General features: G+C 45.6%; 1 protein-coding gene across 12 annotated transcripts in view; it reads right to left on the bottom strand.

The window, feature by feature from the left end:
- atp11a (ATPase phospholipid transporting 11A) overlaps positions 1 to 24,144 on the bottom strand; it is a 292,743-nt gene that overhangs the window by 112,681 nt on the left and 155,918 nt on the right. For all 12 annotated transcript variants that reach the window (XM_067986665.1, XM_067986669.1, XM_067986666.1 and 9 more), the window contains exons 19-22: positions 18,213 to 18,464; positions 14,490 to 14,667; positions 13,122 to 13,224; positions 9,433 to 9,578 (exon numbers count right to left, since the gene is read on the bottom strand). In XM_067986665.1, the coding sequence (XP_067842766.1) occupies positions 9,433 to 9,578; positions 13,122 to 13,224; positions 14,490 to 14,667; positions 18,213 to 18,464 (679 nt within the window). The remainder of the gene's footprint in view (positions 1 to 9,432; positions 9,579 to 13,121; positions 13,225 to 14,489; positions 14,668 to 18,212; positions 18,465 to 24,144) is intronic.

Raw genomic sequence — 24,144 nt, 5'->3', positions numbered from 1 at the left:
GCGTGCACCAAGGTTCTCTGATGATGCACTAGAGGCCTTGGTGCAAGAGGTAGACAGAAAGAGGGGCATTCTATATCCGCAGGGAGGTCAAGAGGCCCTCCAGACAAATGCTCCTGAGGCAGTGGGAAGCAGTAGAGGACAAAGTCAATGCCAGGCGCATAGCACCATGAACATGGATGCAGTGCAGGAAGAAGTTCAATGCTATGACACAAGTGGCCAAGGTGAGTGAGGTCAACTATCAAGTTTTTTTAATTCATTCATGGGATGTGGGCATCACTGGTGAGGCCGGCATTTATTGTCCATCCCTAATTCCCCTTGAGAAGGTGGTGGTGAGCCACCTTCTCAAACCACTGCAGTCCGTGTGGTGAAGGTTCTCCCACAGTGCTGTTAGGTAGGGAGTTCCAGGATTTTGACCCAGTGACGATGAAGGAACGGCGATATATTTCCAAGTTGGGATACTGCGTGACTTGGAGGGGAATGTGCAGGTGGTGTTGTTCCCATGTGCCTGCTGCCCTTGTCCTTCTAGGTGGCAGAGGTCGCGGGTTTGGGAGGTGCTATCAGAGAAGCCTTGGCGAGTTGCTACAGTGCATCTTGTAAATGGTACACACTGCGGCCATGGTGCGCCGGTAGTGGAGAGAGTGAATGTTTAAGGCGGTGGATGGAGTGCCAATCGATTTTGTTCTTGCAACTTTACCGCTAGCCGCATCCACTGCTCCATGCACTACACCCCGGCCCCCACCGCCATCACCGACATTATCAACAAACTCTTTCAATCAGTACTCAATTCTTCCTCTCACCTGCCTCTCACTCTCACACATTACCACTGTTGCAAACCGCACACCCACAACTCACAGGTCACACACACTGGCAGCTAATCAACCATGACAGCCACATCACCCAAATATCTTGCAGGACACTCACTGACACATTTTCTTGCAGGAGTAGGTGGCACATAACAGGAGGCAGAAAGTCGCAGTGGCTCCATGGAACATGAACCTGCTGTACTCTCTAAGGGTGACAGCATTCCTGTCTCGCCCTTGCTGTTGCCTATCAGCTAGCCAGCCCACTCCCTGTAGAATATTGAAACTTCATTACCCGGACTTCAAGGGTTAAGTTACGAGGAGAGATTACACAAATTGGGGTTGTATTCTCTGGAGTTTAGAAGGTTAAGGGGTGATCTGATCAAAGTTTATAAGATATTAAGGGGAACAGATAGGGTGGATAGAGAGAAACTATTTCCGCTGGTTGGGGATTTTAGGAGTAGGGGGCACAGTCTAAAAATTAGAGCCAGACCTTTCAGGAGTGAGATTAGAAAACATTTCTACACACAAAGGGTGGTAGAAGTTTGGAACTCTCTTCCGCAAACAGCAATTGATACTAGCTCAATTGCTAAATTTAAATCTGGGACCTGATGAAATGTATCCCAGGACGTTATGGGAGGTTAGGGAGGAAATTGCGGGTCCCCTAGCAGAGATATTTGAATCATCGACAGCTACAGGTGAGGTGCCTGAAGATTGGAGGGTAGCAAATGTTGTGCCTTTGTTTAAGAAGGGAGGCAGGGAAAAGCCTGGGAACTACAGACCGGTGAGCCTGACATCTGTACTGGGTAAGTTGTTAGAGGGTATTCTGAGAGACAGGATCTACAGGCATTTGGAGAGGCAGGGACTGGTTAGGAACAGTCAGCATGGTTTTGTGAGTGGAAAATCATGTCTCACGAATTTGATTGAGTTTTTTGAAGGGGTAACCAAGAAGATAGATGAGGGCTGTGCAGTAGACGTGGTCTACATGGACTTTAGCAAAGCCTTTGACAAGGTACCGCATGGTAGGTTGTTACATAAGGTTAAATCTCACGGGATCCAAGGTGAGGTAGCCAATTGGATACAAAATTGGATTGACGACAGAAGACAGAGGGTGGTTGTAGAGGGTTGTTTTTCAAACTGGAGGCCTGTGACCAGCGGTGTGCCTCAGGGATCGGTGCTGGTTCTGCTGTTATTTGTTATTTATATTAATGATTTGGATGAGAACTTAGGAGGAATGGTTAGTAAGTTTGCAGATGACACCAAGATTGGTGGCATTGTGGATAGTGAAGAAGGTTATCTAGGATTGCAACGGGATCTTGATAAATTGGGCCAGTGGGCCGATGAATGGCAGATGGAGTTTAGTTTAGATAAATGTGAGGTGATGCATTTTGGTAGATCGAATCGGGCCAGGACCTACTCCGTTAATGGTAGGGCGTTGGGGAGAGTTATAGAACAAAGAGATCTAGGAGTACAGGTTCATAGCTCCTTGAAAGTGGAGTCACAGGTGGATAGGGTGGTGAAGAAGGCATTCAGCATGCTTGGTTTCATTGGTCAGAACACTGAATACAGGAGTTGGGATGTCTTGTTGAAGTTGTACAAGACATTAGTAAGGCCACACTTGGAATACTGTGTACAGTTCTGGTCACTCTATTATAGAAAGGATATTATTAAACTAGAAAGAGTGCAGAAAAGATTTACTAGGATGCTACCGGGACTTGATGGTTTGACTTATAGGGAGAGGTTGGATAGACTGAGACTTTTTTCCCTGGAGAGTAGGAGGTTTAGGGGTGATCTTATAGAAGTCTATAAAATAATGAGGTAGATAGTCAAAATCTTTTCCCAAAGGTAGGGGAGTCTATAACGAGGGGGCATAGATTTAAGGTGAGAGGGGAGAGATACAAAAGGGTCCAGAGGGGCAATTTTTTCACTCAAAGGTGGTGAGTGTCTGGAACGAGCTGCCAGAGGCAGTAGTAGAGGCGGGTACAATTTTGTCTTTTAAAAAGCATTTGGACAGTTACATGGGTAAGATGGGTATAGAGGGATATGGGCCAAGTGCAGGCAATTGGGACTAGCTTAGTGGTATAAACTGGGCGACATGGACATGTTGGGCCGAAGGGCCTGTTTCCATGTTGTAAACTTCTATGATTCTATGATTCTATAGCTTTTTGGCAACCAAAGATATTAAGGGATATGGGCCAAAGGCGGGTATATGGAGTTAGATCACAGATCAGCCATGATCTTATCAAATGGCAGATCAGGCATGAGGGGCTGTTCCACAATTCAATGAGGTCATGGCTGATCTGTGGCCTAACCCATATACCCACCTTAGCCCCACATCCTTTAATACCTTTGGTTAACAAACATCTATCAATCTCAGATTTAAAATTAACAACTGAGCTAGTATCAACTGCCATTTGTGGAAGAGAATTCCAAATATAGTATCATAGAAAGGTTACAACACGGAAGGAGGCCATTTGGCCCATCGAGTCCGTGCTGGCTCTATGCAAGAGCAATCCAGCTCCCACTCCCCTGCCCTATTCCCATAGCCCCACAAATTTCTGCCCTTCAAGTTCTTATCCAGTTCCCTTTTGAAAGCCATGATTGAATCTGCCTCCACCACCCCCTCTGGCAGTGCATTCCAGATGCTAACCACTCGCTGTGTGAAAAAGTTTTTCCTCATATCACCTTTGGTAAAAGAACCAATCACCTTACATCTATGTCCTCTGGTTAAGAACATAAGAACATAAGAAATAGGAGCAGGAGTAGGCCAATCGGCCCCTCGAGCCTGCTCCGCCATTCAATAAGATCATGGCTGATCTGATCCTAACCTCAAATTTAAATTCATGTCCAATTTCCTGCCTGCTCCCCGTAACCCCTAATTCCCTTTACTTCTAGGAAACTGTCTATTTCTGTTTTAAATTTATTTAATGATGTAGCTTCCACAGCTTCCTGGGGCAGCAAATTCCACAGACCTACTACCCTCTGAGTGAAGAAGTTTCTCCTCATCTCAGTTTTGAAAGAGCAGCCCCTTATTCTAAGATTATGCCCCCTAGTTCTAGTTTCACCCATCCTTGGGAACATCCTTACCGCATCCACCCGATCAAGCCCCTTCACAATCTTATATGTTTCAATAAGATCGCCTCTCATTCTTCTGAACTCCAATGAGTAGAGTCCCAATCTACTCAACCTCTTCTCATATGTCCACCCCCTCATCCCCGGGATTAACCGAGTGAACCTTCTTTGTACTGCCTCGAGAGCAAGTATGTCTTTTCTTAAATATGGACACCAAAACTGTATGCAGTATTCCAGGTGCGGTCTCACCAATACCTTATATAACTGCAGCAATACCTCCCTGTTTTTATATTCTATCCCCCTAGCAATAAAAGCCAACATTCCGTTGGCCTTCTTGATCACCTGCTGCACCTGCATACTAACTTTTTGATTTTCTGGCACTAGGACCCCCAGATCCCTTTGTACTGCAGTACTTTCCAGTTTCTCGCCATTAAGATAGTAGCTTGCTTTCTGATTTTTCCTGTCAAAGTGCATAACCTCACATTTTCCAATATTGTATTGCATCTGCCAAATCTCCACCCTCTCACCCAGCCTGTCTATATCACCATGTAGGTTTTTTATGTCCTCCTCACTCTCTACTTTTCCTCCCATCTTTGTATCATCTGCAAACTTTGATATGTTACACTCGGTCCCCTCCTCCAAATCGTTAATATAAATTGTAAAGAGTTGGGGACCCAGCACCGACCCCTGCGGAACACCACTGGTTACTGGTTGCCAGTCCGAGAATGAACCATTTATCCCAACTCTCTGCTTGACCCTTCCACCAATGGGAATAGTTTCTCTATCTACTCTGTCTAGACCCTTTAAGATTTTGAATATCTCTAACAAATAATCTCCCTTCAAACTTCTCTGTTCCAAGGAGAACAACCCCAGCTTCTCCAGTCTATCCATGTAACTAAAGTTCCTCATCCCTGGAATCATTCTAGTAAATCTCTTCTGCACCCTCTCTAAGGCTTTCACATCTTTTCTAAAGTGCGGTGCCCAGAACTGGACACAATACTCCAGTTGTGGCCGAATCAATGTTTTTTTAAAAAAAATTTTATTCGTTCACGGGATGTGGGCGTTGCTGGCAAGGCCGGCATTTATTGCCCATCCCTAATTGCCCTTGAGAAGGTGGTGGTGAGCCGCCTTCTTGAGCGAGATTTTTTACAACTGAGTGGCTTGCTAGGCCATTTCAGAGGGCAATTAAGAATCAACCACATTGCTGTGGGTCTGGAGTCACATATAGGCCAGACCGGGTAAGGGCGGCAGGCTTCCTTCCCTAAAGGACATTAGTGAACCAGACGGGTTTTTACGACAATCCGGTAGTTTCATGGCCATCATTACTGATACTAGTATTTTAATTCCAGATTTTTATTTAATTAATTGAATTTAATTAATTAATTGAATTTAAATTCGCCAGCTGCCGTGTTTTATAAAGGTTCATCATGACTTCCTTGCTTTTGTACTCTATGCCTCTATTTATAAAGTCCAGGATCCCGTATGCTTATTTAACCGCTTTCTCAACCTGCCCTGCCACCTTCAATGATTTGTGCACATATACCCCCAGATCTCTCTGTTCCTGTACCCCTTTTAGAATTGTGCCCTCTAGTTTATATTGCCTCTCCTCATTCTTCCTACTAAAATGCATCACTTTGCATTTTTCTATGTTAAATTTCATCTGCCACGTGTCCGCCCATGCCACCAGCCTGTCTATATCCTCTTGAAGTCTATCACTATCCTCCTCACTGTTCACTACCCTTCCAAGTTTTGTGTCACCTGCAAATTTGGAAATTGTGCCCTGTACACCCAATTCCAAGTCATTAGTATATATCATGAAAAGCAGTGGTCCCAGCACCGACTCTTAGGGAACACCACTGTACCCCTCCCTCCAGTCTGAAAAACAACCGTTCACCACTACTCTCTGTTTCCTGTTACTTAGCCAATTCTGTAACCATGCTGCTACTGCCACTTGTATTCCATGGGCTTCAATCTTGATGACAAGCCTATTGTGCGGCACTTTATCAAATGCGTTTTGGAAGTCCATATACACCACATCAACCCTCTCTGTTAGCTCATTAAAAAACTATCAAGTTAGTTAATCATGATTTGCCTTTAGCAAATTCGTGTTGGTTTTCCCTAATCAATCGACACTTGTCCAGGTAACTGCTAATTCTGTCCTGGGTTATTGTTTTTAAAAGTTTCCCCACCACCGAGGTTAAACTGACTGGCCTGTCGTTGCTGGGTTTATCTTTGCACCCTTTTTTGATCAAGGGTGTAACATTTGCAATTCTTCAGTCCTCTGGCACCACCCATTATCTAAGGATGTTTGGAAGATTATGGCCAGTACCTCCGCAATTTCCACCCTTGCTTCTCTCTGCAACCTAGGATGCATCCCATCCGGACCGGGTGATTTATCTACTTTAAGTACAGCTAGCCTTTCTAGTACTTCCTCTATCAATTTTTAAACAATTTTACAACACCAAGTTATAGTCCAACAATTTTTATTTGAAATCTACAAGCTTTCGGAGGCTTCCTCCTTCCTCAGGTAAATGTTCAGGAGCTCCTTGAAGCCTACGCATTTATACATATAGAACAATACATGGTGTTTACAGACTGCCCCTGCAACTGCCCGTTGCCAAGGCAATCACCGTCTTCAGACAGAGAGGTGTCACCTACAGAACCCCCGAATACACATTCAACAAAAAAACAAACAGGAAAAAAAACAGAGAGAGGCAGAAACATCCGGAAGGCAGAGAAAGCCAGCAAATGACCCATTATATTAAAAACAGATAGCTTTTGTTCACCCCACCAGGAGCTCCTGAACATTTACCTGAGGAAGGAGGAAGCCTCCGAAAGCTTGTAGATTTCAAATAAAAATTGTTGGACTATAACTTGGTGTTGTAAAATTGTTTACAATTGTCAACCCCAGTCCATCACCGGCATCTCCACATCATATCAATTTTTAGCCCATCCTGTATCTCAATTGCATCTTCCTTTTCTGAAACTCTGGCAGCATCTTCTTCCTTGGTAAAGACATTTGCAAAGTACTCATTTAGGACATCGGCCGTGCCCTCTGCCTCCATGAATAGATCTCCTTTTTGGTCCCTAATCGGCCCCACCCCTCCTCCTACTATCCGTTTACTGTTTACATGTCTGTAGAAGACTTTTGGATTCCCTTTTATGTTGGTCACCAGCCTATTCTCATACTCTCTCTTTGCCCCTCTTATTTCCTTTTTCACTTCCCCTCTGAACTTTCTATATTCTATCTGGTTCTCACTTGTATTATCAACCTGACATCTGTCATACCCGCCACCCCCCCCCCCCCCCCAACCTTTTTTTGTGCTTCATCTTACTCTCTACCTCTTTTGTCATCTGGGGAGCTCTGGCTTTAGTTGCCCTACCTTTCCCCCTCGTGGGAATGTACCCAGACTGTACCCGAACCATCTCCTCCTTAAAGGTCGCCCATTGTTCAATTACAGTTTTGCCTGCCAATCTTTGATTCCAATTTACCCGGGCCAGATCTATTCACATCCCATTGAAATTGGCCCTCCTCCAATTGAATATTTTTACTAGTGGTCCATGTCCTTCTCCATAGCTATTCTAAATCTTATGGTACTATGATCGTTGTTCCCTAAGTGTTCCCCCACTGACACTTGGCCCGCCTCATTCCCTAGAACCAAATCCAGCAATGCCTCCTTCCTCATTGGGCCGGAAACGTACTGGTCAAGAAAATTTCTCCCTCTCTTTGCCCTTTATTATTATTATTCCAGTCTATATTCGGATAGTTGAAGTCCCCAGTTATCGCTACTCTATGGCTTTTGCACCTCTCTGTAATTTCCCTGCAAATTTGCTCCTCTATATCCTTCCCACTAGTTGGTGGCCTATTCAATACACTCAGTAGTGTAATGGCACCTCTACTGTTTCTTAACTCTAACCAAATAGATTGTCCTTGACCCCTCCAGGATATCCTTTCACTGCAGCACTGCAATATTGTACTTAATCAATATTGCCCCCTCCCCACCTCCTTTCTTTCCTTCTATCCAGGAATATTTAGTACCCAATCCTGCCCTTTTTTGAGTCAGGTCTCTGTTATCACCACAACATCATATTCCCATGTGGCTAATTGCACCTGCAGCTCTCCAACCTTATTTAACACACTTTGTGGGTTTACACACACATGCACTGTAAACCAATCTTAGACTTTCTGGTACACTCTTAGTCTGATCCCACCTAATGCCGTATTATTTCTTTCTCTCCCAATCCTTTGTGCGCCTTGTTTCTCCTTTCCAATGCTACATCCTGGTGCCCATCCCCCTGCCAAATTAGTTTAAACCACCCCCCTACAGCACAAGCGAACCTCCCCGCGAACTTCTACTTTGCATGTAGAAGCGTTTCCTAACTTCACTCATGCAAGTCCTGGCTCTAATTTTTAGGCCATATCCTCTAGTCCTAGTATTCAAGTATAGGAGACTTCCAAAAACAGGTACAAATCCATCAGCAGCCAGAAGCAATAATCCAGCAACAAACCTGTAACTCCTGCATGATTCCTTTAAATAGCAATGGTGGGGGTCCACCATGCTGTTTAAGACCTGTTCAGCTGTGCAAGGTTAAGGCAGTGCGTTGGCTGGAGCGTTGAGTTCCAAAATCACCTCTGTCCCTTTAAATCAGTGTTGCACACTGATCTACCACATATTCTCCCTACTTTACATGGCGCTGGCGTTCGTTATCTCCGTGTGCGCGAATGCCTTTACCAAGATGCCGTCTGATGCACGTCACGCTAGAAGTGTGTGCGTACATTCCAGACGGTTGTTTGGGGAACTCATTGATGTCGTTAAAATTCAGGGGAGGTTGTTGGGTGTTTTTGTTTTGGTAATTAACAATAAATTGGCCACTACATCTGGTGCCAGTGAAACCCACCAGAAAATTAGATGGGATGGCAACAGGGCAAAAATCGCACGGGACAGATTGTTGCCCATTTCTCCAATTGTTTATGCCGATTTTTATGCCTAATAACTGATTGAAAAATCTATCTTCTGGTGTCCAAAGTATTAAATTTCTGACATCCAGATCTTAGTGACAGAAAGTTGACTAAAAATATAAATTTAAAAAGAAACTGGGGCAGAATAATCTTCAGTACATAGCATACCAAATACTGACCATCATAGTACATTTAAAATATCTTCAGCGACTGGGGGAAAAATAAGAGTGATCTTTCTTGCATTTAACCTGAGGCACAAGTCCAAATTTCTGATAGTTCTCAGCCAGCCATTCCTAGTTATTTGATACAAGTCTGGTTCTAATATGACTGGAACCCGTGAGGTACTTTGGTAATCCATTCAGTAATGGCCTAGCACTTCTAACTTCATCCTATTGAGCACACCAATGAACGACAGCACTCAATTAATAACGTTCCATTGTTGAAGGCGTAATACTGCAGAAGCTCTTCACTAGCATTTGAAACAGCACAGATCCGATGGTACTTGGGTCAATATTATAGATTTACTTTAAACACAGACTGTAAAGCTTTCCATTCAATTCATTTTCCTTAAAAAGAAAAAGTAAAAATTGATGTGCTCACCTTGTAGAAGAAATACTGGACGAGTTGGGCGATTCGAATATAGTAATAATGGCCATGAACAAGCAGCAACTTCTTGAGATGTTTAAACTTAGGAATACAATAATCACTGTTTCGAGCAGCTTGTCGGCCTTCCTTCCCCAAAATTCCTGGAGAAACAAAACCTCAGGTGGGCAAACCAGTGACCACTTGTAAAGCACTCACAACAATAAAAGGAGAATTTGAAAAATGTGTTTTTTACCTTGATCTATTTATTTATTTAAATATATCCCTATCATTGGTCCTTGGCTTTATTTATATTTATTAATTGTAGCAAAACTTGGAAGGGTAGTGAACAGTGAGAATGATAGCGATAGACACTCTGGTGGCATGGGCGGACACGTGGCAGATGAAGTTTAACGCGGAAAAATGCGAGGTGATGCATTTCCGTAGGAAAAATGAGGACGGGCAATATAAACTAGAGGGCACAATTATAAAAGGGGTGGAGGAACAGAGGGATCTGGGGGTATATGTGCACAAATTTTTGAAGGTGGCAGGGCAGGTTGAGAAAGCAGTTAAAAAAGCATATGGGATCCTGGGCTTTATAAATAGAAGCATAGAGTACAAAAGTAAGGAAGTTTTGTGGAACCTTTATAAAACACTAGTTTGGCCACAACTGGAGTATTGTGTCCAATTCTGGGCACTGCAATTTAGGAAGGATGCGAAGGCCTTAGAGAGGGTGCAGAAGAGATTTACTAGAATGGTTCCGGGGATGAGGGACTTCAGTTACATGGATAGACTAGAGAAGCTGGGGTTGTTCTCCTTAGAGCAAGGAAGGTCGAGAGGAGTTTTGATAGAAGTATTCAAAATCATGACTGGCTTAGATGAAGTAAATAATGAGAAACTGTTCCCATTGGCGGAAGGGTCGAGAATCAGAGGACAAAGATTTAAGGTGACTTGACGTAGGTGCTGAATTCAGCCACAGTTGTACGGCTGCGACTAACTCAGGGACTTTCTATCAGGGTGGACTCCAGTCGACTGCAATCCAAGACTGTCTAAGTTCATCAGCACAAGGCCGTCTCAGGGCTTGACAGGGTAGATGCTGAGCAGCTGTTTCCCTTGGCTGGAGAATCTAGAACTAGGGCGCATAGTCTCAGGATAAGGGGTCGACCATTTAAGACAGAGGTGAGGAGAAATTTCTTCACTTAGAGGGTTGTGAATATTTGGACTGCTCTACCCCAGAGTGTTGTGGATGCTCAGTCGTCGAGTATATCCAAGGCTGAGATTGATGGATTTTTGGACACTATGGGGACTGGACAGGAAAGTGGAGTTGAGGTCGAAGATCAGCCATGATCTTATTGAATGGCTGAGCAGGATTGAGAGGCTGTATGGCCTGCTCCTGCTCCTATTCTTTATGTTCTTATGCTCATCAGCACGAGGCCGCCTCAGTTCATCAGCACTAGGCCGCCTCATAGAAATATAGAAAATAGGAGCAAGAGTAGGCCATTCGGCCCTTCGGGCCTGCTCCAGCATTCAAAGTGATCATGGCTGATCGTCTAACTCAGTACCCTGTTCCCGGTTTTTCCCCATATCCCTTGATCCCTTTAGCATTAAGAAATTTCTCCTCACCTTGGTTCTAAATGGCTTACCCCGTATCCTGAGACTGTGACCCCTGGTTCTGGACTCCCCAGCCATTGGGAACATCCTCCCTGCATCCAGTCTGTCTAGTCCTGTTAGAATTTTATATGTTTCGATGAGATCACCTCTCATTCTTCTAAACTCTAGTGAATACAGGCCTAGTCGACCCAATCTCTCCTCATACGTCAGTCCTGCCATCCCAGGAATCAGTCTGGTAAACCTTCGTTGCACTCCCTCCATGGCAAGGACATCCTTCCTCAGATAAGGAGACCAAAACTGCACACAATACTCCAGATGTGGTCTCACCAAGGCCCTGTATAACTGCAGTAAGAGATCCCCGCTCCTGTACTCAAATCCTCTTGCAATGAAGGCCAACATACCACTCGCCTTCCTAACTGCTTGCTGCACCTGAATGCTCGCTTTCAGCGACTGGTGTACAAGGAAACCCAGGTCTCGTTGCACCTCCCCTTTTCCCAATCTATCACCATTCAGATAATAATCTACCTTTCTGTTTTTACAACCAAAGTGGATAACCTCGCATTTATTCACGTTATACTGCATCTGCCATGTTCTTGCCCACTCACCCAACTTGTCTAAATCACATTGGAGCCTCTTTGCATCCTCCACAGAGCTCACATTCCACCCCAGCTTTGTGTCGTTTGCAAACTTGGAAATGTTACATTTAGTTCCCTCATCCAAATCATTGATATATATTGCGAATAGCTGGGGCCCAAGCACTGATCCCTGCTGTACCCCACTAGTCACTGCCTGCCACCTGAAAAAGACCTGTTTATTCCTACTCTCTGTTTCCTGTCTGTCAACCAATTCTCAATCCATGCCAGTACATTCCCCCCAATCCCATATGCTTTAACCTCTTGTGTGGGACCTTATCAAAAGCCTTCTGAAAATCCAAGTACACCACATCCACTGGTTCTCCCCTATCTATTCTACTAGTTACATCCTCAAAAAACTCCAGTAGATTTGTTAAGCATAATTTCCCTTTCATAAACCCACGCTGACTTTGTCCAATCCCGTTAATGCCCTCCAAGTGTTCTGTTATCACATCTTTTATAATCGACTCTAGCATTTTCCCCACTACTGGTGTTAGGTTAACTGATCTGTAATTTCCTGTTTTTTCTCTCCCTCCTTTTTTAAATAGTGGGGTTACATTTGCCACCCTCCAATCTGTAGGAACTGTTCCAGAGTCTATAGAATTTTGGAAGATGATCACCAATGCATCCACTATTTCCAGGGCCACTTCCTTTAGTACTCTGGGATGTAGATTATCAGGCCCTGGGGATTTGTCAGCCTTTAGCCCCATTAATTTCCCTAGCACTATTTTTTTTACTAATACTGGTTTCCTTCAGTTCCTCCCTCTCACTAGACCCTTGGTTCCCTAACATTTCTGGCAGGTTATTTGTGTCCTCCTTTGTGAAGACAGAACCAAAGTATGTGTTTAATTGTTCTGCCATTTCTTTGTTTCCCATTATGATTTCCCCATTTCTGACTGTAAGGGACCTACATTTGTCTTCACTAATCTTTTTCGCTTGACATAAAAGAAGCTTTTACAGTCAGTTTTTATGTTCCCTGCTAGTTTACTCTCATACTCTATTTTTCCCCTCTTAATCAATGGGCAATAAATGCCGGCCTTGCCAGCGACGCCCACATCCCGTGAACGAATAAAAAAAAAAAATCTCTTTGTCCTCCTTTGCTGAATTCTGAACTGCTCCCAATCCTCAGGCTTGCCACTTTTTCTGGCAATTTTATATGTCTCTTCTTTGGATCTAATATTATCCCTAATTTCTTTTGTAAGCCACGGTTGAACCACCGTTCCTGTTTTATTTTTGCGCCAGACAGGAATGAATAATTATTGTAATTCCTGCACATGTTCTTTAAATATTAGCCATTGCCTATCCACCGTCATCCCTTTTAGTAAAGTTCCCCAATCTATCATAGCCAAATAGAATACTGTAAGCTACAGACCATCCCGGGTATTAATCAAAAAAAAATTCTGCAAATGATTTAAAAAGATCAAAATTTTTCCTAAAAATTAATGTATCAGAAATTCATCTTACCTATCCCAACATGGGCTTCCAGAATCATACTGACATCATTAGCCCCGTCACCAATTGCCAAGGTTATGGGACGTTCTTTTGAAGATTTGATCAATTTAACTATCTGCAAATGAGGATTAAAAGAACAATCAAGGGTTAATGGGTTCAATGCAACTCCTCACTCTCCAATCAGCATCGACCCTCACTCCTCACTCTCCAATCAGCATCGACCCTCACTCCTCACTCTCCAATCAGCATCGACCCTCACTCCTCACTCTCCAATCAGCATCGACCCTCACTCCTCACTCTCCAATCAGCATCGACCCTCACTCCTCACTCTCCAATCAGCATCGACCCTCACTCCTCACTCTCCAATCAGCATCGACCCTCACTCCTCACTCTCCAATCAGCATCGACCCTCACTCCTCACTCTCACATCAGCATCGACCCTCACTCCTCACTCTCCAATCAGCATCGACCCTCACTCCTCACTCTCCAATCAGCATCGACCCTCACTCCTCACTCTCCAATCAGCATCGACCCTCACTCCTCACTCTCCAATCAGCATCGACCCTCACTCCTCACTCTCACATCAGCATCGACCCTCACTCCACTCTCCAATCAGCATCGACCCTCACTCCTCACTCTCCAATCAGCATCGACCCTCACTCCTCACTCTCCAATCAGCATCGACCCTCACTCCTCACTCTCCAATCAGCATCGACCCTCACTCTCCAATCAGCATCGACCCTCACTCCTCACTCTCCAATCAGCATCGACCCTCACTCTCACTCTCCAATCAGCATCGACCCTCACTCCTCACTCTCCAATCAGCATCGACCCTCACTCCTCACTCTCCAATCAGCATCGACCCTCACTCTCCAATCAGCATCGACCCTCACTCCTCATTCTCCAATCAGCATCGACCCTCACTCTCACTCTCCAATCAGCATCGACCCTCACTCCCCATTCTCCAATCAGCACTGACCTCCACATCCCAGGCCCCCTCCCAGTACTCCCAGATCCCAGGGTTCCTTCTTATACTCCCAGATCCCAGGGCTCCTTCTTATACTCCCAGATCCCAGGGTTCCTTCTTATACTCCCAGATCCCAGGGCTCCTTCTTATACTCCCAGATCCCAGGCCCCCTTCATGTACTCCCAGATCCCAGGGCTACACCAATGCTGACAAACGTCAGAGGTCACAATAATGCTGCTCAACATAACAGCCTTGTTCTCATAAAATCTCTGACTTACTGTAAGCAACATCATGGGAGATGCAGCCTATATGTAAAATGTAGGTTTGTAAGTTTAATAGTTTCTTTTCAAATGAACATTCAATGTAACTCAGAGCACACTTAACCAGCATCAAGATGAACATTCAAGGCTAACCTGTGCTTTCTGTAAAGGCGCCATTCTGCAGCACAAGACTCCACTACAGTTGCGACATATTTCCAGAAACAGATCTTTGTAGTTACTTGAAGTGCCGTTTTCTGTAGGTTTCATGACCAGTGACAGTGTTGCCCCATCAATGATCAAACCATAATCGTGTAAATCACTCTGAGAAAATCTAAAACACAGCAGAATATCTAGAACACAGCAACAAAACAATCCTGGCCTAATTAATCTAAATACTTATATTTGGGTATGGTTAAATTATTGGACTTGTAATCCAGAGAACATGAGTTCAAATCCCGCCATTGCAGTTTGAGAATTTGAGGCAGTTTTAAAAAGCTGGCACCAGTAAAAGTAACCATGAAGCTATTGGAATGTTGTAAAAACCCAACTGGTTTAGGGAAGGAAACCTGCCGTCCTTACCCAGTCTGGGCTTATATTTGACTCCAGTCCCACACCAACGTGGTTGACTCTGAACTGCTCTCAGTTGTATCAAACCACTACCAGTGGTTCAAGAAGGCGCCCACCACCACCTTCTCAGGGCAATTAGGGATGGGCAATAAATGCCGGCCTTGCCAGCGACGCCCACATCCTGAAAATGAATTTTAAAAATACTTAAATTTGAATGAATTGACAAAGGGACAAAATACATTGACTTTGGACTAAAATTGAGAGATTAGAGCAACCTGGTTTGGAGGTAGGAGCGGAGAGTAGGAATAAAAAAAGACATTCTTGAATTGACGGGTAGTGACAGGGATCATATAATATGCAAATTTGCAGATCATACTAAGCTAGAAAATATCGTGATATGTGAAGAGAAGAGAAAATTTCAAAAGGCACTGACTAAATGAGTAGGTGGAATGATGAGTGAGATTGTATGCTTTGGATAAGTAGTACAGTAAATGGAGAATACAGCAGAGAGGGATAGATGAACAAGCAATCAAAAATACCAGAGGGGTGCTGGATTTCATCATAACACGTATATATTATATAAAAGTATGAAATCAAGTACTAGTGCAGTTATACAGGGCACCGGTCAGACCTCATTTGGAATAGTGTGTTCTACTTTGGGCATCCCACCATAGGGAGGATATAATACCTTGAAGAGTGTCCAGCAATGATTCACCTGGATGGTACCCATGATGAAGGGTTTAAGTTATGATGCAAAAATAGGTAGACTTGGGTTATATATTCTCCGGAGATTTTGTGTGATCAACTGATCAACATGCTAAAACCCATCACCGTGTTTAAGAGTCTCCAGAAGAAGTCACTGAGAAATCCATGCAGCGCTTCCATCTGCCCGATACCTGTTGAACATTCTCTCCTTGTAGGGATACCTTATCTAATTCCAGACAGTTTAATCACAAATTAATATGGGCCAAAGGCTAGGCACCCTGCAACCAGACACTGCTGCAGTTTAATCAGCTAAAAGCTGCCTAAAGTCCCTTCTCTGGAACTCCTTCCCTGAACTCTTCAGCCTCTCCACCTTTAATACCCTCCTTAAAACCCACTTCTTTCACCAAGCTTTTGATCACCCCTCCTAATATTTCCTTCTTTGGCTCAGGGTCCATTTTTGTCTGGTTGCACCTCTGTGAAGCGCCTTGGGACATTTCTCTATGTTAAAGGTGCTATATAAATGCAAGTTGTTGTTTTTATCTGGAGAAGAGTGGGAAGAATGTGAGCCCCTAATGACCTCTCCAGGCCACATTAATGAGCCAGACTGGCTTGTCTACTATCAACAGTGTCTTAAGGAACTGCACCCTGTCTGGCTCAGAGATCTCCCACCACCAGGTATGCCATCTCAACCCTAAAAAGACCACACTTCTTACCCACCTCCATGGCAGATAATCTCTACTTAGTTCTAACACCTTGGAGATGAAGCGATTAAGGGTTGATCCGATTAAGCTATTAAAAATAACGAAGGGAATTGACAGGGTTGATAGGGAAAGACTTTCCCTTCTACTAGAGGAATCTAGAACAAGGGGACAGAATATTAGAATCAGAATTATGCTGGTGCAAAGGGAATCCTGAAAAAATGACTCCACACAGAGTTGTGAGAATAGGGGATACAATTCATCAGAAGGGTATAGATGAAGAATCAATTCAGGAGTTTAAAAAGGAGAGATACATACTTGTGAAGGGTATAAAGAGATATAGTCAAAGGGCAAGGAAATGGGATGGGAAAAAAAAAGAAAAAATGGCTACAAAATGGCCAAGTAAGCTCACAGGGCAAACCCAACTGTGGAGGCTGAAGGAACAGTGGAGATATTAAATAAATATTTTGCATTGCTATTTATGAGAGATCCAGGAAGTGAGAATGCAGTTGTACTAGCGGAGAATGTGCAACAATTGTTAGAGATAACTGATAGAAAAGGAATTGGTTTAACATTAAAAAAATTTGCGTAACTCAAGTGGATAAGTCATTGGGTGCTGATGGCTGCACTCTGTGCTGTTGCAGCAAGTTAGAGAAGAAATTGAAAAGGATTTGGCCACAATTTTTCAATCATAGAAACACAGAAAATAGGAGCAGGAATAAGCCATTTGGCCCTTTGAGCCTGCTCCACCATTCAATATGATCATGGCTGATCCTCTATCTAAAGACCATATTCCCGCTCTCTCCCCATACCCCTTGATGCCTTTTGTGTCTAGAAATCTATCTAGCTCCTTCTTAAATATATTCAGTGACTTGGCCTCCAAAGCCTTCTGTGGTAGAGAATTCCACAGGTTCACCACCCTCAGTGAAGAAATTTCTCCTCATCTCAGTCCTAAATGTCCTACCCCGTATCCTGAGACTGTGACCCCTCGTTCTGGACCCCCAGACCAGGGGAAACATCCTCCCTGCATCCAGTCTGTCTAGCCCTGTCAGAATTTTATATGTTTCAATGAGATAATCCTCCTTAAATATGCACACTGTGCTATGGGATTGGATAATAGCTATTATAATACCCTTGTTAAAGAGAGAGAAGGATAAGCCAAGTAACTAAAGTTGTGAGCAAACTCTTAGAATCTCTAATTCGAGATAAAATTAGTGAGCATTTGGAAATACATGGATAAATCAAGGACAGCCAGCACAGATTTATTAAAGGCAAGTCATGTTTGACAAATTTCATAGAATTTTTTTTCTGGAAGAGGTGACTGATTGCATAGGTAAACAGAATGCATCAGAGGTCCTGTATATGGATTTTCAGAAGCCTTTGATAAGGTGTATCACAAGAGGATTGCTAGACAAATTCAGGCTTATGGTCTACGAGAAAAATTAATAACCTCTTACCAGTGACTCAATAAATGGAGGAAACAGTTTTTCCCTATTCACTCTATCAATACTCTTCATAATATTAAAAACCTCTGTTACATCTCCTTTTAGCCGTCTCTGCTCCAGTAGAAATAGTCCCAGTATCTTAAATCTCTCTTCATAACTATAGTTTTCCATCCCTGCATCATCCTGGTGAATCTACGCTGTACGTCCTCTGTGGTTTTGATGTCCTTTCTATAATGGGGAGCCCAAAACTGCACACAGTCTAATCAATGTTCTGTACAAATGTATTACCTCTTTACTCTTGTACTCTATGCCCATTTTATAAAATCCAAAATAAGCCTCATTTAATAGAAAGCCTACATCTGACAAACTTAAAATAATTAACTGTTAGCTTTTCTTGCAATTGAAAAGTATAAAACTTGGCCTCGATTGCAAAGAATCGATGGATAAATGGAGATGCCCACCCTGAATAAGTGTCTCTCGGCAAACTATCACTCTGCCTGAGAATTGTTCTACTCAAATCAAAGAGCACATCATGTAAACTCTGCTCTTCTATTCGTTTAGTAGTCAGCTCAAATAGCTGTGTATTTCTTCTGAAAAGCTTGCATGCATAGCATGTGGCTGCAGCCGTTTCCATCTTGTCTCCTGTTAGAACCCAAACTTTCATCCCAGCTTTCTGCAAAGCTTCCACAGTATCTGCTGCCTTGTCTTGTAATCTGAAAAACAAAACAATTACATTGCATAATTGCAGCATCAACTTATAGTTCCACTTGCTGCAACTGAAACAAAAAGTGGCCAAAAATTAAAACAAGACCCTTTTGGTATTGCAGTTTTAAACAAACTAATTTGTAATACCTTTTATCTACTTATATGAAACTCAATTAGCTCAGACACACTGACAACAGCTCTGGATCCAGTTAGAGAGTAACAGACTTTAAAAAGAACACTCTCAAGGGATCACCATAAACATGCCTATGAGCAGATCACCTACTGACTGAACGAATGACCAGAAAAGGAACGGAGAGAAGTAGGAACACAGGGTATAAACAATGATAAAACAGAAGGGGGACAGGTGGAAACAAAAAAGAGCAGAGAGGGAATCCAAGGTAGAGCAGCAAGAAAGAAGCGAAAGCAGGACTGAAACTCAGAGGGGAGGCAGGGGTCAGATGGGAAAGTTTAAACTGAAGCGTTTATCAGAAGTGAAGTAACAATAGAAGGAGCTGGGGGCTCAAGGGAAAACAAACAATATTTGGGGGTTTGGAACAGAATAAGTAATACAGCACAATGCAGGAGACAGGGTCATACAATATTACAGCATATTGCAGGAAACATGGTCACAATATTACAACACAGTGTAGGAGATGGGGTCACAATATTACAGCACAGTGCAGGAAATGGGGTCACACAATATTACAGCACAGTGCAGGAGAGGAACTCACAAAATATTACAGCACACATTATTACAGCACAGTGCAGGAGACGGGGCCACCGGATCACTGCACAGTGCAGGAGAGGGGGCCACTGGATCACTGCACAGTGCAGGAGAGGGGGCCACCGGATCACTGCCCAGTGCAGGAGAGGGGGCCACCGGATCACTGCCCAGTGCAGGAGAGGGGGCCACCGGATCACTGCCCAGTGCAGGAGAGGGGGCCACCGGATCACTGCACAGTGCAGGAGAGGAGCTCAGATAATATTACAGCGCAGGAGAGAAGCTCATGCAATATTACAACACAGTGCTGGAAACGGGGACACAATATTACAGCACAGTGCAGGATAGGAGCTCACATATTACAGCACACTGCAGGACAGCAGCTCACATACTATTACTGCACAGTGCAGGAGAGGTGCTCACACATTACAGCACAGTGCAAAAGAGGAGCTCACACATTACAGCACAGTGCAGGAGACAGGGTCAAACTATGTTACAGCACCATGCAGGAGGGGAGCTCACACAATATTACAGCACAGTGCAACAAATATGGTCACAATATTACAGCACAGTGCAGGAGAAGCGTTCATAATATTATAGCAGATGAGGGGCACACACAATATTACAGCACAGTGCAGCAGAGGAGCTTACACAATTTTTTTTTATTCATTCATGGGATGTGGGCGTCGCTGGCAAGGCCAGCATTTATTGCCCATCCCTAATTGCCCTTGAGAAGGTGGTGGTGAGCCGCCTTCTTGAACCACTGCAGTCCGAGTGGTGAAGGTTCTCCCACAGTGCTGTTAAGAAGGGAGTTCCAGGATTTTGACCCAGCGACGATGAAGGAACGGCGATATATTTCCAAGTCAGGATGGTGTATGACTTGGAGGGGAACGTGCAGGTGGTGTTGTTCCCGTATGCCTGCTGCCCTTGTCCTTCTAGGTGGTAGAGGTTGCGGGTTTGGGAGGTGCTGTTGAAGAAGCCTTGGCGAGTTGCTTCAGTGCATCCTGTGGATGGTACACACTGCAGCCATGGTGCGCCGGTGGTGAAAGGAGTGAATGTTTAGGGTGATGGATGGGGTGCCAATCAAGCGGCTGCTTTGTCCTGATTGGTGTCGAGCTTCTTGAGTGTTGTTGGAGTTGGGTCTATGGTGACCCCCAGGATGTTGATGGTGGGGGATTCGGCGATGGTAATGCCGTTGAATGTCAAAGGGAGGTGGTTAGACTCTCTCTTGTTGGAGATGGTCATTGCCTGACACTTGTCTTGCGCAACTTTTACTTGCCACTTATCAGCCCAAGCCTGGATGTTGTCCAGGTCTTGCTGCATATGGGCACAGTACAGGAGATGGGGGTCACAATATTACAGCGCAGTGCTGGAAACAGGGTCACAACTTACAGCACAGTGCAGAAGAGGAGCTCACACAATATTACAGCACAATGCAGGAGACAGGGTCACAATATTACAGCACAGTGCTGGGAACAGAGTCACAATATTACAGCATAGTGCAGGAGAGGAGCTCACACTATGGGCTCGATTTTCGGACCTCCGAGCCGGTGGGTTCGTGGCAGTGGCGGGGGGGGGGTCTCCGAAAATCGGGGATTCCCGGGGCGGGTCCGGAGCCTGGCTTCAACCCGCCCACTTCCGGGTTCCCCAGTGACGTGCTTAGATGCGCGCGCAGCCCCCGCATGCGGGACTCCCACCGGCTATCCCACTTAAACCAATTAAGTAGGTACTTCAGGTCATTTGCAGACCTGATTGACATGATATTTTAGGAGGGGTGGGATTTTCATATCAACTGGGACTGTTTCCCGTACTGGGGGAAATACTCCCAGTTGAAATGGACGTGTTGCAGCCACCAGCTTGTGGCAGCTGCAAAGGTCCATTTGACAGGTGGGGCGGGGGGGAGACCCTCACTCATTGCAGGAGGCCACTCTGTCACTTTGGACAAAGTTTGGCCTCCACCACCCTCCACCTAACAATAAAATTCACAACCTTTCAACTTCAACCCCGGTGTCCAGACACATTTACCTACCTTCCGGGCCCCCTCAAATGTACATCTTGCGGATGGGGGCCGCCATAGCTGCAGTCACGACCTCCTCGGAGGGCGAACAGCATCACCAGCCTCGCCGGCCACACCGTCCGCCTCTGACACGTGGAGCTCCACAACACAGTGCTGTGACACATCCACCTGCACAGCAGGAGGGAGGGCAACTGCAGAGAGAGATGCGTTGCAGAAGGCACTACCCTCGCCACATGGTCTACAGACCGAGGCTCAGCTTCCTGGACCTCTCTGAGCAGCAGTGCACACGGAGACTCAGAGTCACTTGACATGTAGTCGTAGACATCTGCAGACTCCTTGATGCCGAGCTGCTCCCGGTTGGCTCGAGCACCATCTTCTTACCCGACGTTATCAAGGTCACCACTGTCCTCAACAACTTCTCCTCCGCATCCTTTCAGGGTGCCACCGGGGACATGGCCGGCGTCTCTCAGTCGTCTGCACAAAAGAGCCCTGCAAATACATCTACACCCACTCTGCAGTGACAAATGGGTGGCATCAGGTGTGGGTCTTCATGGTGATCCTCAGGAAAGGGCATTATTGCGCAAACCAGACAAGATTTTCAAAGACGTGGCAGTAGTGGTGATAACAATTTTTATGATTTTTTGCAAAACAAAGGAAAATGAATGAAAAACATGACATTTCGTCTTTCAACCCTGTGCATCCCCTTTGTGCTCACAAATCCTTCGCCTTACGTTTACGGGAACCCCTACGTGGTGCTACCCCTGTGACTTCAGCAGAGGTAGTGGCAGGTTGCTCTTGTCCATGCCCTGACCGATGAGATGTTTTGCGTGGACGCCCTCTGGGTTTCAGTGCCCGTGAGGGCCCCTCCAAAGACTGCTCCACCTGCACCTGTGCAGGGGCAGACTCAGCCACCTGGAGAGGGGGCAGCATTGCGGCTACTGGTTGAAAGGGGGGCAACGGGTGAGATGTGGGAGCGCTTTGAGTGGTGTCCCCACTTCCATGTCCCCTTTCACCATCATCCCTCTCCTAGCCCAGGCCCACATCACTCCTTCCACCCTGCTGGACGACAGTTTGGAGGACTTGTGTGAAGCCTTGGCAGGCCAGTTGTAAAGTATCTGTCAGCCTGTTTAAGGCGGCAGAATGTTGCTCACCCTGAATCCGAATGGCAGTTGTCAGGGCCTGAATGGACTCATTGTTGAGCCGTGCTTGACGCTCGATGGAGGCTAGCCTTTCCTCCATCGCAGACATTCCTGCACTTACCCGCGACACTTATCTCAGAGATGCCTTCACGTCCCTGTGACACTATCTCAGAGATAGCCTCCTGTACCTGTGTCACCATTCCATTCATGCAGGAGTTGGACTCTTCCTTCCACTGCGTGATTGCGGAGAATGCATGTTGCAACGGTTCCAATACCTTGGCAATGTGCTGCTGCCCCTCGATGACTCTCCTTTTCACGGCTGGCTCCCAGAGTTCAGCATCTGGGTCCAGCTGAGCACAGCCTGGAGAAGAGTGCTCCCACCGACACGGACTCTCCACGGCTGCCCCGGCTACCAAGGTCTGCTCGTGCTCATGTGTGCATGGTGACTCACCATGTGCAAGCCCAACTAAGTGAGGATGGGGACCCACTGAGGTGTGTGTATCTGCGCTGGTGGATGGATGGCTCAGATGTGATGATGGACCCTCAGAGGCCGGCAGGTCCTCTGGGGAATCGCCCTCCGCCGTCACGGCGCTCGAAGATGGCCCCGCAAGAAAACAGAAAGCAATATTAAGCATGTGGACAGATGTTGAAGTGCTGGAAATGCCAAGTGATGCTAAGATCATTCGCTATCATGAGTGCTGAGTGTTAGATTTCTGTCACCAGCCGTTTGTGCACTCCCAGTCTCGGCGTCCGCCACGGACAGGCACTCCAGTGTGCGGCTTATCTCGAGTGCCTGCTGTTCCGCATCTGTTAATGTCACCTGGTGTAGCAGGCCCCCTCCGGTCCTTGCCCTCTCCCGGGCATTCTGGCATCTCTTCTCCTATCAAGGCAAAACACAGAGGCATGATTGAGTGATGGTTGCATGGTGACCAGCCGAATGCATTGGTGTGGGTGGGGTTGAGCGTGAGGGAGATGCATGGGAAGGTACGTGTGAGACATAGCCATGAGATTGTATGAGGATTGGGTTGCGTGGTTGTGTTCAAACGGGAACTGGGCGGTGAGTACGTGCAGGCAAGGTGAGGGTGATAGATGAGTGGATGTGAGGAGTGATGCGAGAGTGTTGTGGTGGCAGTGCAGAAGGGGTTGTGTGGTGGTGGAGGTGATGTGGAAGACGGAGTGTGCGAGAAAGCGTAAGTATACTCACTTTGGCTGACCTGGTTAGGTCATTAAATCTCTTCCTGCACTGCACCCAATTTCTGGACACATTGCCACTGCTGGTGACCTCCTCGGCCACGTCCAGCCAGGCCTTCTTGGTGGTGGAGGGAGGGCACTTCCTCCTACTCCTCACCCCATCGAGCAGCACCTGGAAATAGGAGTCAGAAAACCTTGGAGCAGCCTTGCCTCTGGCCTGCTCCATGCTCCTGAATTGGCTGTTTGCTGCAGGAGGAGCATTGGAGGACTGCCCCTTTAAATAGGGCTCCGCCTGCTGACAGCTTGTGATGCGGGTGCACAGGTCTAGGATGGGAAACCCGGAAACCAAGGTAAGTGCCTTCAATTAGGCTGCGATTGCGTGTGGAGCACCCCGAATTCACAGGGCGCATTACCCATGTGCCTAGTCGACCTCCTGCTGCCAACCTGCCTCCCTCCTAAAATCGAGCCCTATATTCACTGCTGGAAACAGGGTCACATGATATTTACAGCACAGTACAGGAGGCGGGGTCACACAATATTACAGAACTGTGTTGGAGAGCAGTTCACACAATATTACAGCACAGTTCTGGAAACGGGGTCACAATATTATAGCGCAGTGC

This window comes from Heptranchias perlo, chromosome 6, assembly GCF_035084215.1.
Source record: "Heptranchias perlo isolate sHepPer1 chromosome 6, sHepPer1.hap1, whole genome shotgun sequence".
NCBI lineage: Eukaryota > Metazoa > Chordata > Chondrichthyes > Hexanchiformes > Hexanchidae > Heptranchias > Heptranchias perlo.
Note: the sequence above shows the minus strand (reverse complement) of the source record. Positions and strands in the feature narration are given on the sequence as shown.